The following is a 15,799-nucleotide window of genomic DNA, read 5'->3' as shown; positions in this document are numbered from 1 at the left end:
TTACAAAAATACTTGAAAGCTATTATTTCAGATGTACAAATAGAGAGATGCAAGCTCCTCTTCACAAGAGGAAAATACAGAAGTCTTATACATAAGTCGCTTCTCCTCAAAACCTAACAACAATAGCAACAAACTGCAAACCATGTCCATCAGAATCTTGAGTGTGAAATAACAGAGAATTACTAACACCAGCCCCAATATGTCTCAAAGTCAAGGATTATTTGGCTTGCTGCAAAATTTGCCATTGAGGATTGCAAAGCCTCTACAAAGTGCCAATGCATTACACATCCAAGTATCATAGTATCATAGTACCATAGTATCATAGTATCATTCAGGGTTGGAAGGGACCACAAGGATCATCTAGTTCCAACCCCCCTGCCATGGGCAGGGACACCCCACACTAGGTCAGGCTGGACAGAGCCTCAGCCAGCCTGCTCTTAAACACCCCCAGGGACAGGGCCTCGACCACCTCCCTGGACAACCCATTCCAGGGTTTCACCACTCTCATGGTGAAGAACCTCCTCCTCACATCTAGCCTGAATCTCCCCACCTCCAGCTTCATTCCATTCCCCCTAGTCCTATCACTACCTGAGATCCTGAGAAGTCCTTCCCCAGCCTTCCTGTAGGCCCCCTTCAGATACTGGAAGGCCACAATTAGGTCACCTCGAAGCCTTCTCTTCTGCAGACTGAACAGCCCCAACTCCTTCAGTCTGTCCTCATAGGAGAGGTGCTCCAGCCCTCTGATCATCCTTGTGGCCCTTCTCTGGACACCTTCCAGCACCTCCAGATCCCTCTTGTAATAGGGGCTCCAGAACTGGACACATTACTCCAGGTGGGGTCTGACCAGAGCTGTGTAGAGGGGGAGGATCACCTCCCTTGACCTGCTGGCCACACTTCTTCTGATGCAGCCCAGGATCTGATTGGCTTTGCAGGCTGCAAGTGCACACTGAGAGCTCATGTTGAGCTTCTTGTCCACCAGCACCCCCAAGTCTCTCTCCTCAGGGCTGCTCCTTGGGAAAGAAAGTGTGATGGAGGCAGGGGAGGGATGGGAGAAGAAACATGTTACAAACATGGGAACTGTGCTGCAGATGTTGTGTGAAACACAGAAAGTGCAAGAGACTGGAGACTGCAGGAGTCCCCAGCCCAAATTTGAACCTTTAGGTTTTGCTTTTCTCTGTCATGTAGTTTGTCTTAAAATGAATGGCTGCCGTCAGGGAAGACCTGAGGCATGCTTTAAATGAAAACCTTCCTCATGCTTTCAGAATCCTGACATTTTCATTCATGTTTTGGTCAGATGCTTATAACTTTGCCTTGTGAGCAGGCAAAGAGACACCTGCCCAGTATTATGCAAAGCTTGAGAAGGTGCAGCTGTTTCCATCTCCCAGGGAAATACAAGTTGGCTGTGGCCATTACTATGAACTGCATGCAAAAGCACACCCAGTGCTGCTGGCTTTGTGTAAAATGGTTGTAAGGAGTGAGCTGGCCAATGCACAGTGTGGCTGTCTGCTAACATGAGCTTTGGGACCTATATAACACAAAGGTGCCTCTACTGGGCTGCCCAGTTATTTCTGACTTGGTAGCAAAGTTATTTATTATGCCAACTAAATGGTTTTCATCCAGATGAGCCACCTGTTTGAAAGTACACAGCCATGGACTTCACTGATGCAGAGCTTTGGAAAGATGTTGAGCTGCTGAAATGTGTCCGGAGAAGGGCAACAAAGCTGGGGAGGGGTTGGGAGCAGAAGGCCTATGAGGAGAGGCTGAGGGAGCTGGGGTTGCTTAGCCTGGAGAAGAGGAGGCTCAGGGGAGACCTTATTGCTGTCTACAACTACCTGAAGGGAGGTTGAAGCCAGGTGGGGGTTGGTTTCTTCTCCCAGGCAACCACCAACAGAATGATAGCACACAGTGTCAAACTGTGCCAGGGGAGGTTTAGGCTGGATGTTAGGAAGAAGTTCTTCATGGAAAGAGTGATTGGCCATTGGAATGTGCTGCCCAGGGAGGTGGTGGAGTCACCATCACTGGAGGTGTTTAGGAAGAGACTGGATGAGGCACTTGGTGCCATGGTTTAGTTGATTAGATGGTGTTGGATGATAGGTTGGACTCGATGATCTCAAAGGTCTTTTCCAAGCTGGTTAATTCTGGATTGGGGATTCCTGCCAGTTATGTATTTCTTTTTTCCTCAATACAGCAGAAAGAGATTTTTATGTGCTGCACTGGCTGGGAGGACATTTAAATTGAGCTGTGGGAAAATGCAATGGAGTGAGACTACATAAATGACACTGTGAGAACTTCCTCACTGATATGCCTCAACAGCAACCTGGTGGAACTATTGTACCTGCAAACATGAAAGGGTGATTTAGTTTTCATGGTCAGAAAAACATGATCTATGACTTGTGATGGTATTTTGACACTAACCACAACTCAACACTTGCAAGAAGCTGAAATGTTGCCAGTTTTAAATGATAAATTAGAATGAAATGAAAGCTCACCACTCCTCAACATCCTTTATATTCTTTAATCACCCTGTACAGAGCACTCTTGGTCCAAAGGAGGGAAAAGGAACCTAAATGTGAGCAAAACCTTGTATCAAAGGAAAAGCACTGCTCATGTAGTTATGCAACTACTGCATTAGTCTCAACAGCACTGCAGGATTATCTCCTGGGGAATATTTTCTCTTTAAGGCAAATAGCCAGCTAAATTACTTGGTTAATATCCATGCAGTCACCTTTCACTGCATGTTTCTTCTGAAGGATCTGAAAAGCTACAGTAAGAATAGAATAAAAATAGAATAATCAACCAGGTTGGAAAAGACCTTCAAGACCACCATGTCCAACCCATCAACCAATCCAGCCCACCTAAACAACTAACCCATGGCACCAAGCACCCCATCAAGTCTCCTCCTGAACACCTCCAATGATGGTGACTCCACCACCTCCCCAGGCAGCCCATTCCAATGGGCAATCACTCTCTCTGTATAGAACTTCTTCCTAACATCCAACCTAAACCTCCCCTGGTGCAGCCTGAGACTGTGTCCTCTTGTTCTGGTACTGGCTGCCTGGGAGAAGGGACCAACATCTGCCTGTCTACAACTTCCCTTCAGGTAGTTGTAGAGAGCAATAAGGTCTCCCCTGAGTCTCCTCCTCTCCAGGCTAAGCAGCCCCAGCTCCCTCAGCCTCTCCTCATAGGGCTTGTGTTCCAAGCCCCTCACCAACTTCGTTGCTCTTCTCTGGACTCGTTCCAGCAAGTCAACATCCTTCCTAAACTGAGGGCCCAGAACTGGACACAGTACTTGAGGTGTGGCCTAATCAGTGCAGTGTACAGGGGCACAATGACCTCCCTGCTCCTGCTGGCCACACTGTTCCTGATGCAGGCCAGGATACCACTGGCCCTCTTGGCTGCCTGGGCACACTGCAGGCTCATGTTCAGCCTACCATCGACCAGTACCCCCAGGTCCCTCTCTGCCTGGCTGCTCTCCAGCCACTCTGACCCCAGCCTGTAGCACTGCATGGGGTTGTTGTGGCCAATGTGCAGAACCCGACACTTGGATGTGTTAAATCTCATGTCAACCTAAGTGTTGCTTTTGCTTCAGTATTCTAGGCAAGTTGCCAAGCAGAGGATTTTGTTAATTGCCACTGAAAATAAAAACAAACTTCATCAATTCTGAAATGAAATAAACCCCAAACACCTAAAATAGGACTTCCCCTCCCCCCACCCCCCCAATCTTCCAAGGGGAATAAAAAGAGAACTAAATTGAAAACAAACCCTCCATTCAAGTCAGGTCATCATGACACAAAGCAGTACAAACCAATAAATCCAGCAATGCTGACAGTCCAGCCTGGCAGTGTGCACACAGGATTTTGAGCCATGGAAAGTTGGGAGGGCTTTGGACATTGCCTCTGTGGCTGCACGCTGACTTATTTGCAGGAAAGAGAGGTCAGAGTGCCACAAATGGCCTGTCAGGCAAGAAACATGGATTTGGAGTGGCACTGCTGCGTGGATGTAGTCCAGCCTCATCCTCTCCTGCTTTGGGGATAAATTAACCTTGAGTGTGTGCAGGTAGGAGAGCATAGGGAAGAAGGGTCCCTACAGATATTGCTGTTCATGCTACCTGTATGTCAGGCAACTGAAATGAATCTTTGGGTTTAGATAGGAACACAGGAAAGCAACTGATGCTCCCAGTGAAGGGAGAGGCATATACTGTACTTTACAGGGAAAGGGGGGAAAAAAGTAAACAAGGTAAGCACTGACCTGTCAGAAAATACAAACTGAACTCTCAGCTTGTCTATATGTAACACAAGGAGACAGGACTGCAGTGCATCCCCAGCTTCTCAGATTGCATTTCCCTCTGTCATACACTAGCTGTTAACAAATACACATTCTCCCTTCCCTAAAGGCTCATCAAAGCTGTTGATCCAACGAAGACCTGTAAAAACAGGAGCCAAGGGTTCAGCCTTTTGTGTTTAGTCAAGCAGAGCAGGTACAACTGCAGAGCAACTTGGTGTGAAAGAGCAGGACGGCTCCCCAGGGCTGAAGGTCTCTCCTTGTCTGCACTGCATTGTCACAGCCCTCCAAACACAGCTGGGCAGCCACATCCAGGCACCTAAGCTCTAAAATATTATTTCAAAATTATACATGAGCTGTCTCTCCCAGACTGACTAAGGACAGCAGAGCTCAAAGCAAACAGTAGACTTCATGGGTTGGCTGGTTTGCTTCACTGAAGTAGCTGCAGAAGGCAATGCTAATGGCCTTGGGTCCAAACCACCTAAACTGTACAGAAGGGGAGAGGTTTAGCCTCAGGCATAGCTCACATTACTTAGTGTAAAATGAAGCACTGCTCATGACAGCTCAGTCAAAAAGTCATGTCCAGTTCTGGAGCCCCTATTACAAGAGGGATGTGGAGGTGCTGGAAGGTGTCCAGAGAAGGGCCACAAGGATGATCAGAGGGCTGCAGCACCTCTCCTATGAGGACAGACTGAGGGAGTTGGGGCTGTTCAGTCTGGAGAAGAGAAGGCTCTGAGGTGACCTAATTGTGGCCTTCCAGTATCTGAAGGGGGCCTCCAGGAAGGCTGGGGAAGGACTTCTCAGGATCTCAGGTAGTGATAGGACTAGGGGGAATGGAATGAAGCTGGAGGTGGGGAGATTCAGGCTAGATGTGAGGAGGAGGTTCTTCACCATGAGAGTGGTGAGACCCTGGAATGGGTTGTCCAGGGAGGTGGTCGAGGCCCCGTCCCTGGGGGTGTTTAAGAGCAGGCTGGATGAGGCTCTGGCCAGCCTGATCTAGTGTGGGGTGTCCCTGCCCATGGCAGGGGGGTTGGAACTAGATGATCCGTGTGGTCCCTTCCAACCCTGAATGAAACTATAAAACTATGAAACTATGAAACTATGAAATCCACAGAATGTTGCAAGCTTTCTTATGAGGACAACAGACCTCGTATCCTCCAAGTCAAACAGGCACATCATAGATGTCAGAAAGCAAGGCGGCCTGTCTGCCAAAACCTCCCACTTCCAGTGTGCAAAATGCACCAGAAGAAGCTGCAATGTTGCTATGCTTTGTTCAGTATATTGAGAAGCACTACAAGATGTTTTCTTTAGACCTATTTGCAAAGTTCAGATAAAAAAAAAACCCAACCCTAACTTAAACAACAACAACGACAAATTAATCTTTAAACAAATATTAATGCAAAGAAATTCAGACAGCTGGAAAGCCTTGTTGTCTCTACAAAAACTCAAAGAGAAAAGCTAGCTTGCTGGTGGCTTTCTGGACAATGCCACAGGGTTGAAAGGTCACAGTCCAAGTGGTTTGTATAGGTCAGGAAGCAATCCAGCATTTTGATCAGTAGTGGTTCACCCTGTCAGCGTAATCCAGATGGTGTCAAAATGGAGACCAAAGGGAATTTTATCATCTGGGGCCAAAGCTGGAAGTTCTCCACTTAGAATAGAATAAACCAGGTTGGAAGAGACCTTCAAGATCATCGTGTCCAACCCATCAAGCAATCCAACTTAAACCAGTCCCTTTGAACTTCAGTCACATTATGAACACAAGACTGCCAAATTCATAGAGCAGTCACGCTTAGCCAAAGCTTTCCTGCCTTCTGTAGTGTGTTTATCGTGAGCATGAACTTCTGGGATGGTTTTTCTTTAAGAAATGCAATTTGAAAATGGTTCTAAACTTCTGCTCTCTAGCCTCAAAAGATGTCTTGCCTTCTGTTTTGATCATGCCTCTGAGAAAAACAGAGCATTTCAGACTAGTCTGCCATATTCACGGGACACAGTGACATGGCAGCTACTAACAAATGTTAGGGATTGAGTAAAAGGCAGATGCAGGCTGATTACAGCATTCCTAAGCCATTGCCTGCTCTACTTTCTAATTTCAGAATTAGATTTCATGCTTTTCAGTGTGGGAACTTCCTATTAACATTTTCATCTAAACAGTAACACAGACGTTCTGTTTGTCCAATGGTAAATCATATGGCAATGATTAAGTTCCCAAAAAAGGCACTAAAGGGGAATGGTTGAAATGGACTTTTTTTCACTAAGCTCCACAATTACTGAATGCAAATGCAAAGAAAAACAAAGCAAACAAACCTCCAGTAGGTAGAACCACAGAATTGTGTGTTATTTATTAAAACATGATTGCTTTAAGGATCACAGTTGAAAGTCAGACTGTATTGAACATGAAAGAACTTGCCTCTGGGCAGTTAGAAATTACAAACCAAATCAACCAACACCAAGTCCCAGGGCCACAGCTTTCCTCCAACTCTAATGGGTTTTGTGTTGCTATGATGTGGAAATATCAAAGATGTTTTTATCCCCATTTGTAATGCAGCTTCTTGTTGATTGGCTTTAGGAAATGATAACTGGTTACCTTTAGAGCTACCTTTAGTTTTCAGTTGTCCACATTTTTCCCAAGAGTCAGGACCTAATTTTTATGAACAAGTAACTTTTCATTTTTATGAACAAGTAACTTTTCATGAGGGGCACCCTGATTTAATCAGGGAGGCTGGAGTGATGTCCTCTGGGCATTTGTGCACATGACAAGGATATGTCTATACAAACCAAGCTACACACCGTCAACAGCGTGCTTCCGTGCGATGGATGCATGCAACACGTAATGGATGCAAAGAGCATACAGCCAGCAAGTACCCCAGAAAGAGACTGTTTGCTATGTTGTTAGAGAATCTGAGTATCATCTTTAGTGACTGCCAGAATCTGTTGTGTTTTAATACATTCTTTTCAGGCTTTATCCAGTTCTCTGTGGTTTAAATTCATCAACAATTTACTGCCTTCAATGCACGAGCTGCTTCATATCCGTATCAAATGAACAAACAGCACCACATTAACATCTTTCAGTCTCCTTGGATGTATAAGCCTAATTTAGTCCAATTCCCCTTTTATAGTTACCCCAACCATAATGGCATGCCTTTGAAGCATAAAATATGTAGCTCCACTAAATAGTACTGAAGTGAGCCTGATGTGTATCAAAATGTTTGCAGTCAGATTTTCCATCTCTTTTTGCAGTTAGTCTCGCTATAATTTGATGTTAATGGCTGCTTGAGCATTCAGCATTGGAATTCAAAACCTTCAGGTTATTAAGAGTTGTAGTCAATGAAAACATCTCTATTTAAAGCTTTTGAAACACAGAACTTCCAAGCTGACTGATTTGAGATAGCTAAGTGATTTAGCTTTAATAACTGCTGAAGGAAAATGATGAAAACCAAAGCAGTGTGGCTCTGCACACACATTGCTTCTGGTGTAACATACAGACATTTCCCTAAGCTTTCCCACTTTTGAAGGAGAGCTGCACTGAAGGCTGCAGAGAGCCTCAACTCAGGTTTTCAATGCAGTATGAGCACAGGCACAAATATGAACACGTATTTAGTGGCTAGCACTTCTGTTACTCAGGAAGGTATTGCAGTGACATCTACTTAATTCTAGAGAGCTGACTTTGAAAGGATATCTCTGTGAGGCAGAGGAGCTAATAAAAAGTAAAATATCCACGAGAAAATGTGGGCAATATTTATTTTACTTCCTCAAAATCTTGTGTTAGACAAACATGCCCACAAGTATCCATGCACACAATGGACTGAAGTAAAAAGCTGACACCATGTCATAGCAGAAATTTGAGAGCATGTGTTAGGTAAGGAAAAAAAAGGTGCAAGTTCTTAGAAATCTGAAAACTCTATTCATTGTCATTCTTTAAGCATACCTAAAAAGCAGCCTAGCTGAGTTTCCAAAACATTTCTCGTGCCTATTGTGATTTTTGCAGTTAAGGAATCAGGAACTCACAATATGTACACCAAGCTTACAGGGCTTGTGTATGTTACAAGTATAAAGCGGTAGGCAGGGTAAGTATGACAAATGTACTGAAGTCTTGACATGGCAAAATCTTGACCAAAATAAACAAACAAAATATGACCCAGAAATCATCTCTATGATAAGAGAAAAAACATTTCACTTTTTGTGAAAGAGGAGAGGCTTCACCATTCCTGCCAGGATCTTGGGGAGCTGGGCAGCAATCACCTCTGACATCATCTCGGGGAATTCGACACTCAGTGCGCGGGACTGGAGAAATGTGTTCAGACAGAAGAGATGGAGCTGTTTCACTAGCTGGATTTAATAAAACACAAACATGATAAATCAGGCTAAGAGTAAGGCAGCCAGGAAAACATGCTGTCAATCACTTAATTCATACATCCACCAGCTGTCATTCCTTGAATCAATAATGAGAGTGTTTGTCATTCCCTATTAAAATATCCTCCCCACGGCAAAAATCCTGAACACAGCTAAATAGGATGGCCATATAAAAGCAGTGCCTCATTAATATCAGGAACTAGTATCATCCTCACTCATGACATGCACCATGAACAATGGCAATGGCTAAACAAGTATTCAATCTTTCATTTTATCCTTATGCTCAACATGTCTCCATGTCTTCTTATGTGTATGCCACTTCAACTGAGGTACAGGGAAAGGGTTAGGACTGACAGCCCCACTGATGACTGCAGTCTGACCACCTTACATACTTAAACTCAAGCTCCATATCCTTCCTTTAGAATTTTCTCTTGTCTACCTTCACTTGTAAGGATGCTTTTAATACCTGTCCCATTCTCCTTTTGCTGGTATCTGAGGTGATGTAATAGCTAAATGGTGACTGTGATGTTTGTGGATAATGGAAATGGTTAAGGAGGTTTCTGTTCTGGATCAAAAGATTCCAGACCACCTGGTGATCCTCATAACTATCAATGTGGTTACCTCTCTTAACTAATCTAAAAGGTCTCTTCAAGGTTCAAAATTGTGGTTTTTCTTTGGGTTTTTTTGTTTTGGCTTTGGGGTTTTTTTCGGGGGGGGGGGCAGCAGTTGTTCATTTGTTTGTTTCATTTTGTTTTGTTTTTCTCTCATCAGAAGGAGGAATTAGTGACAATGAGAGCTTTTGGATTACTAAATGAATTTATTCCCAAATAACTCATCTAAAATGCAGATTTCCCAAGTGCAGAACAATACAATTATGCAAAGACCCCATCCTTCCCTGAACTCCCTGTGAGCTCCTGACAATCAGCACTGAACTCAAAAGACTGTTCCTGAATTGATGATCTTAGAGGTCTTGTCCAACCCTAATGATTCTATGATTCCCTGATTCTATAGCATATAGAATACAGAATACAGAATATAGAATATACAATAAACCAGGTTGGAAGAGACCTTCAAGATCATCGTCTCCAACCCATCAACCAATCCAACCCACCTAAAAAACAAAACCATGGCACCAAGCATCCCATCAAGTCTCCTCCTGAACACCTCCAATGACGGCGACTCCACCACCTCTCCGGGCAGTCCATTCCAATGGGCAATCACTCTCTCTGTATAGAACTTCGTCCTAACATCCAGCCTAAACCTCCCCTGACGCAGCCTGAGACTATGTCCTCTTGTTCTGGTGCTGGCTGCCTGGGAGAAGAGACCAACATCCGCCTGTCTACAACCTCCCTTCAGGTAGTAGTAGAGAGTGATAAGGTCACCCCTGAGTCTCCTCTTCTCCAGGCTGAGCAATCCCAGCTCCTTCAGTCTTTCCTCATAGGGCTTGTGTTCCAAACCCCTCACCAACTTCATTGTCCTTCTCTGGACTCGTTCCAGCAAGTCAACATCCTTCCTAAACTGAGGGGCCCAGAAATGGACACAGTACTCGAGGTGCAATGCCACTCCCTCAGCACTTGCTCAACCATCAAGTTCTAGCCCTCTACTTCTGCTTTCTGTCTCTCTTGCAGAGACACAGAAGCCACTACAAAATAATTTTTACATGGGCAAAGGTTTATACAAAATGCCCATCCTCATTGTCTGTGGATGTTAAGCTGATAGGATACAAGCAGGATTCTCAGAGACATGGAAAGGATTCACCTGCATCTTTTAAGACACATGAATCTCTGTGACATCATCACTAGGGTTTTCAAAGACTACTCAGTTCCCAAATATAGACAGATTGAAAAAATGGCATAGAATACCCACAGAAAGGTAGTTGAATTACAGCTGCAAAACCAATCTTGGTTCTTTTTCCCTAATTCTTAGTAGCCTGATTTTGCCAATGGAGTTGCCTGTTCTTTGCATTATTTAAATGCTTTTCTGAACACAAATAAACAGGCACACAAATACATGCAATCCCCTACCCAAAACTATATCTCTACCAGTTATGCTATAGCAATACTGAAACACTGTGGTGGTTTTAGGCTGTGCCTTTAAAATTGAGTTACTGTTGGGGGGGAAACTTCAACCCACCACAAACAAAATGGTAGCACTCAAATGCATGTTTCTCAAATGCTTAAATCTTGTGTCCAACATATACTGATGGCAAATGTTTAACTATTCACACCAATATACACACTAAAGGAAAAAAGGAGAGGGGTTTTCTTTTGCTCTTTGGAGATGATTATAGTTTCATAGTTTCATAGTTTCATTCAGGGTTGGAAGGGACCACAAGGATCATCTAGTTCCAACCCCCATGCCATGGGCAGGGACACCCCACACTACATCAGGCTGGACAGAGTCTCATCCAGCCTGCTCTTAAACACCCCCAGGGATGGGGCCTCGACCACCTCCCTGGACAACCCATTCCAGGGTTTCACCACTCTCATGGGGAAGAACCTCCTCCTCACACCCAGCCTGAATCTCCCCACCTCCAGCTTCATTCCATTCCCCCTAGTCTTATCACTACCTGATATCCTGAGAAGTCCTTCCCCAGCCTTCTTGTAGGCCCCCTTCAGATACTGGAAGGCCACAATTAGGTCACCTCGGAGCCTTCTCTTCTCCAGACTGAACAGACCCAACTCCTTCAGTCTGTCCTCATAGGAGAGGTGCTCCAGCCCTCTGATCATCCTTGTGGCCCTTCTCTGGACACGCTCCAGCACCTCCACATCCCTCTTGTAATAGGGGCTCCAGAACTGGACACAGTACTCCAGGTGGGGTCTCACCAGAGCTGAGTAGAGGGGGAGGATCACCTCCCTTGACCTGCTAGCCACACTTCTCCTGATGCAGCCCAGGATCTGATTGGCTTTGCGGGCTGCAAGTGTACATTGAGAGCTCATGTTGAGCTTTTTGTCCACCAGCACCCCCAAGTCTCTCTCCTCAGGGCTGCTTTCCAGCCACTCACTGCCCAGCCTGTATTTGTGCCTGGGATTGCCTCGACCCAGATGCAGGACCCTGCACTTGCTCTTATTGAACTTCATGAGGTTGACTTGTGCCCACCGCTCCAGCCTGTCAAGGTCCCTCTGGATGGCCTCCCTTCCCTCCAGCGTGTCTGCTGCACCACACAGCTTAGTATCATCAGCAAACTTGCTGAGGGTGCACTCAATGCCACTGTCCATGTCACTGACAAAGATGTTGAATAAGATGTTCTTTTGTTCTTCTGGGCACTTTCCATAGAATTACTTTTACAGAAACACTACCTCCATTCTATTCTATTCTATTCTATCTATTCACACCAATAGACACACTAAAGGAAAAATGGAGAGGGTTTTTCTTTTGTTCTTTGGAGATGATGTTCTTTTGTTCTTCTGGGCACTTTCCATAGAATTGCTTTTAACCACTAGCTCCTTCTTACCTAAAAAAGCAAAACACAGTGACAAAGTAAACTTACATCATGCATGGAGTCCATCAGCTTTGTCAGTTGATAGAAGCGTTGCGAGTTGGCCACGACGCCTTTCTGGCGCAAACCGATGGCCTTCACCAGCTCTCTAATGTAACTCGTTCTCATCTCATCAAATTGGCTTTGGCTTCTAAGACCTTCCAAAGGAACTAAAAAGAAAGGAATATGTTAGTATTTCATGCTGTGCAGTACAATTCATTAGCATATCACAGAATCATAGAATCAATGTTGGAAAAGACCTCAAAGATCATCAAGTCCAACCTGTCACCCAACACCTCATGACTAACTAAACCATGGCTTCAAGTGCCACGTCCAGTCCCCTCTTGAACACCTCCAGGGATGGTGACTGAACCACCTCCCTGGGCAGCACATTCCAATGGCTAACAACTCTCTCTGTGAAGCACTTTCTCCTCACCTCCAGCCTAAACTTGCCCTGGCACAGCTTGAGACTGTGTCCTCTTGTTCTGGTGCTGGTTGCCTGGGAGAAGAGACCAACCCCCTCCTGGCTACAACCACCCTTCAGGTAGTTGTAGACAGCAATAAACAAGTCTTACAATTTATGTTGTTAAAGGCAACTGAGACATGATAAAAGAAACAACAACAGAAAAATAATGACCTGGTCTGGCAATCAAGTCTAAATCCTTGCTTCTCTATAATAATCACACATAAAAGCACAGTCATACTCCAAACAGTGGTTTTGAACGAGCTGTTAAATATCTTCTTTCCATTTCCTCTTGCCAGTGATGTTTCACAGTGCCACAGTTAACATTGCATATTCTGACAGCAAGCATAAGGGGAACAAGTCACTTTACCACATATTAGGCATTTTACAGTATAGCCATCTCCATCTGGGCTAGATGCCACAGCTTGCAGCTTCAGGGGGGAGAATCAGGGAAGCCTTGGGTACAAGGCATATTCATTGTTTCAGAAGTATCCTTAGAAATAAATTAATTATGCTGTAGAGAAACTTACTTATCCCCTAGACTCTAAACTAATATCATGGGAACTAGTTCACATAGTTAAATAAGCCACTGGGTAGGGTAACTATAGAGGTATTTGGTACATCTTCAATCTGGTATAAGACCATAATTAACACTAGGCCACAACAGATTTCATTTCAGCCTTCTTTCCCCCCCCCAGATTGCAGCTTGGCTCATAATGTCCTACAGAAAACAGCAAGTTTGCTTTAAAGACCAAGTGTCTAAGCACTGAGCTGGCCTCTGGAAGTCAGGGTCTGACTCCTAACTAAACCAGAATTCAAACATAAAATAAACTGACTGCTTCTACAGAAAGCAGGTTTATAACACCATGCTTAATGATAATCCACCTTTAATGAATTCCATGGTAGCTTTCTTTTGGCAGCTGATGGAGATGAAATGCTAGGTGAGATGGTTTGACTCAGTATGGCCACTCAAGGCCAGACAGACAAAGGAGGTCTCTGAAAGTGTGCGTGTCACACCTACATCAAGAGTCTGAATGGAAGAGAAAAGTTCTGGTTTGTGGAAAATGCAATGTGCTTAGAAGTGCTACAGGCAGGAATACTCACAGTGAGGAGAAGTCATGTCATGGAAAAAGAACTGCTTAACTTTCAAAGCCTAGGTGGTTCCAGGCACATCTTAATCATAGATTTACAGACTTCCATGGTATCTTTTTCATGTGAGTGATATTCTGGTGGACTTCAGAATGAGGTAGATGGTATTCTTGACTCCATTATGAATTAAGGTAAAAGATTTCTTCCAGGAATGAGTGACCTTTTCCCCTAGTATTCTGCTAAAGCTTGGTCACAATCCCATCCAATCACAAGAAGTTCCACTGAGCCATATATTTGAGTGAAGAATTACAAAGTCTCACATGAACAAATGCAATTTAAACACAGGTAGCTGAAATGCTCCTTCCCCCTGAACATGTTTAAAGACTCTGGATGCTTTATTCAGTGGCAAGAGCCCAGCCAAAATCTTTTGCACAAGATTTTGCAGTTCCTCTGTATCAAACATCTGCAAAGTGAGATGGAGCCCTATTTAGAGCTTTATGAGGCACTGCTACAAGAGAGCATGTTACACACAGTAAATAACAACCTGTAAGATGGAAAGAATTGCAGAAAAGAAAAATCTTGGTCCTTCTGGCAAAGACTAATTTTGCTTTCAAGACAGATTTACAACTGTCACAAGTGCAACAAAGAAAATGTCTAAGCCATAAAAAACTCAATGGAAAAACTGTGAATTAAAAGTAATGTTGAAACTCAGGCTGGGAGGTAGATTCAGCATTAGAAATGCATTGAAACTGACATGAAGTTATACTTAATACAGACTTCTGTTTCTTAAACACCATGTAAAAAGTTAACACCAGTTAACCTAAATAATAAATCAGACAGAAGACAGCATAACCTGGAGAAGAGGAGGCTCAGGGGAGACCTTATTGCTCTCTACAACTACCTAAAGGGAGGTCGTAGCCAGGTGGGGGTTGGTCTCTTCTCACGGGCCAGAGACCAACACCAGAACAAGAGGACACAGTCTCAAGCTGCACCAGGGGAGGTTTAGGTTGGATGTTAGGAAGAAGTTCTTCACAGAAGGAGTGATTGGCCATTGGAATGGGCTGCCCAGGGAGGTGGTGGAGTCACCCTCACTGGAGGTGTTTAGGAAGAGACTGGATGGGGTGCTTGGTGCCATGGTTTAGTTGATTAGATGGTGTTGGGTGATAGGTTGGACTTGATGATCTCAAAGGTCTTTCCCAAGCTGGTTAAATCTATTCTATTCTATTCTATTCTATTCTATTCTATTCTATTCTATTCTATTCTATTCTATTCTATTCTATTCTATTCTATTCTATTCCATTCCATTCCATTCCATTCCATTTCTATTCCATTTCTATTCCATTTCTATTCTATTCCATTCAAGCCTAAGGTGTTCAAGAGGGGACTGGATGTGGCACGTGGCGGTCTTGGGTGACAGGTTGGACTTGAGGTCTTTTCCAACCTTGTTGATTCTATGATTCTATGATTCTAAAATTCAGACTTGATTTACTGTTAGTATATGACAGCTTGAAATGGCCAGCCTTTCACATTTAAAGAGGATTAAGATGCATACCATGACTAAACTAAAAGTCTTAAACCCCCCTTTATATTAACAATGAGGTTATGTGGCTGTTGGAAAATACTTTTGTGTAGTTACATTTAAACAGTACCAAACATTTACTAAATGCCTCAGCAACAGTTAGGTGTGCTCTTTCTTCTGGGACACTAATGGGTAGTTGGAACATCATAATATATGTAAATTTGACTGAAACTCAAAACTTCCCTCTCAGATTCCCTCACAGAGTTCATTTACGACAAAAACAAGGTGGAAAACATTTAAAAGGGGAATATATCCTGATTAAACCTAAGCAACTGGTGTTCTATATGGCTTCAGCAGAGTATATGGTGGTTTTGCTATTATTTTAGTAATTTTTATATCAAATGAGTTAAATTTAATCTTTACTGTTTGTGCTTTGCTGAGATCAATTCTCCATTAAGCACAATCTTATGCAAATCGCAGCCAAACACAGCTTAGGAGGGAATACATTTTAGGTCCTTATCTTTTACTGAAATTTTGTATAATCAACAAGCAGCTCATGCAGGATTTGCAAATCTCTCTTCTGCCTTCCCAAGCACAGAGAATACAGAATACAGAATTA

The 15,799-nt window shown here is 43.8% G+C and overlaps 1 protein-coding gene across 1 annotated transcript in view; it reads right to left on the bottom strand.

Annotated features, from left to right (window-relative positions):
* Positions 1–5,367: 5,367 nt before the first annotated feature.
* The window catches only part of PGR (progesterone receptor), a 51,946-nt gene continuing 41,514 nt past the window's right edge, over positions 5,368–15,799 (bottom strand). The window contains exons 8-9 of the mRNA XM_068145280.1: positions 12,122–12,279; positions 5,368–8,607 (exon numbers count right to left, since the gene is read on the bottom strand). Of these exons, the coding sequence (XP_068001381.1) occupies positions 8,452–8,607; positions 12,122–12,279 (314 nt within the window). The 3' untranslated portion in view covers positions 5,368–8,451. The remainder of the gene's footprint in view (positions 8,608–12,121; positions 12,280–15,799) is intronic.

Source organism: Melanerpes formicivorus, unplaced genomic scaffold, assembly GCF_026170545.1.
Source record: "Melanerpes formicivorus ecotype bairdi unplaced genomic scaffold, bMelFor1.0.p_v2 SCAF_1, whole genome shotgun sequence".
NCBI classification, from domain to species: domain Eukaryota; kingdom Metazoa; phylum Chordata; class Aves; order Piciformes; family Picidae; genus Melanerpes; species Melanerpes formicivorus.
The sequence above is the reverse complement of the archived record's forward strand: the minus strand, read 5'-3'. Positions and strand labels throughout refer to the sequence as shown.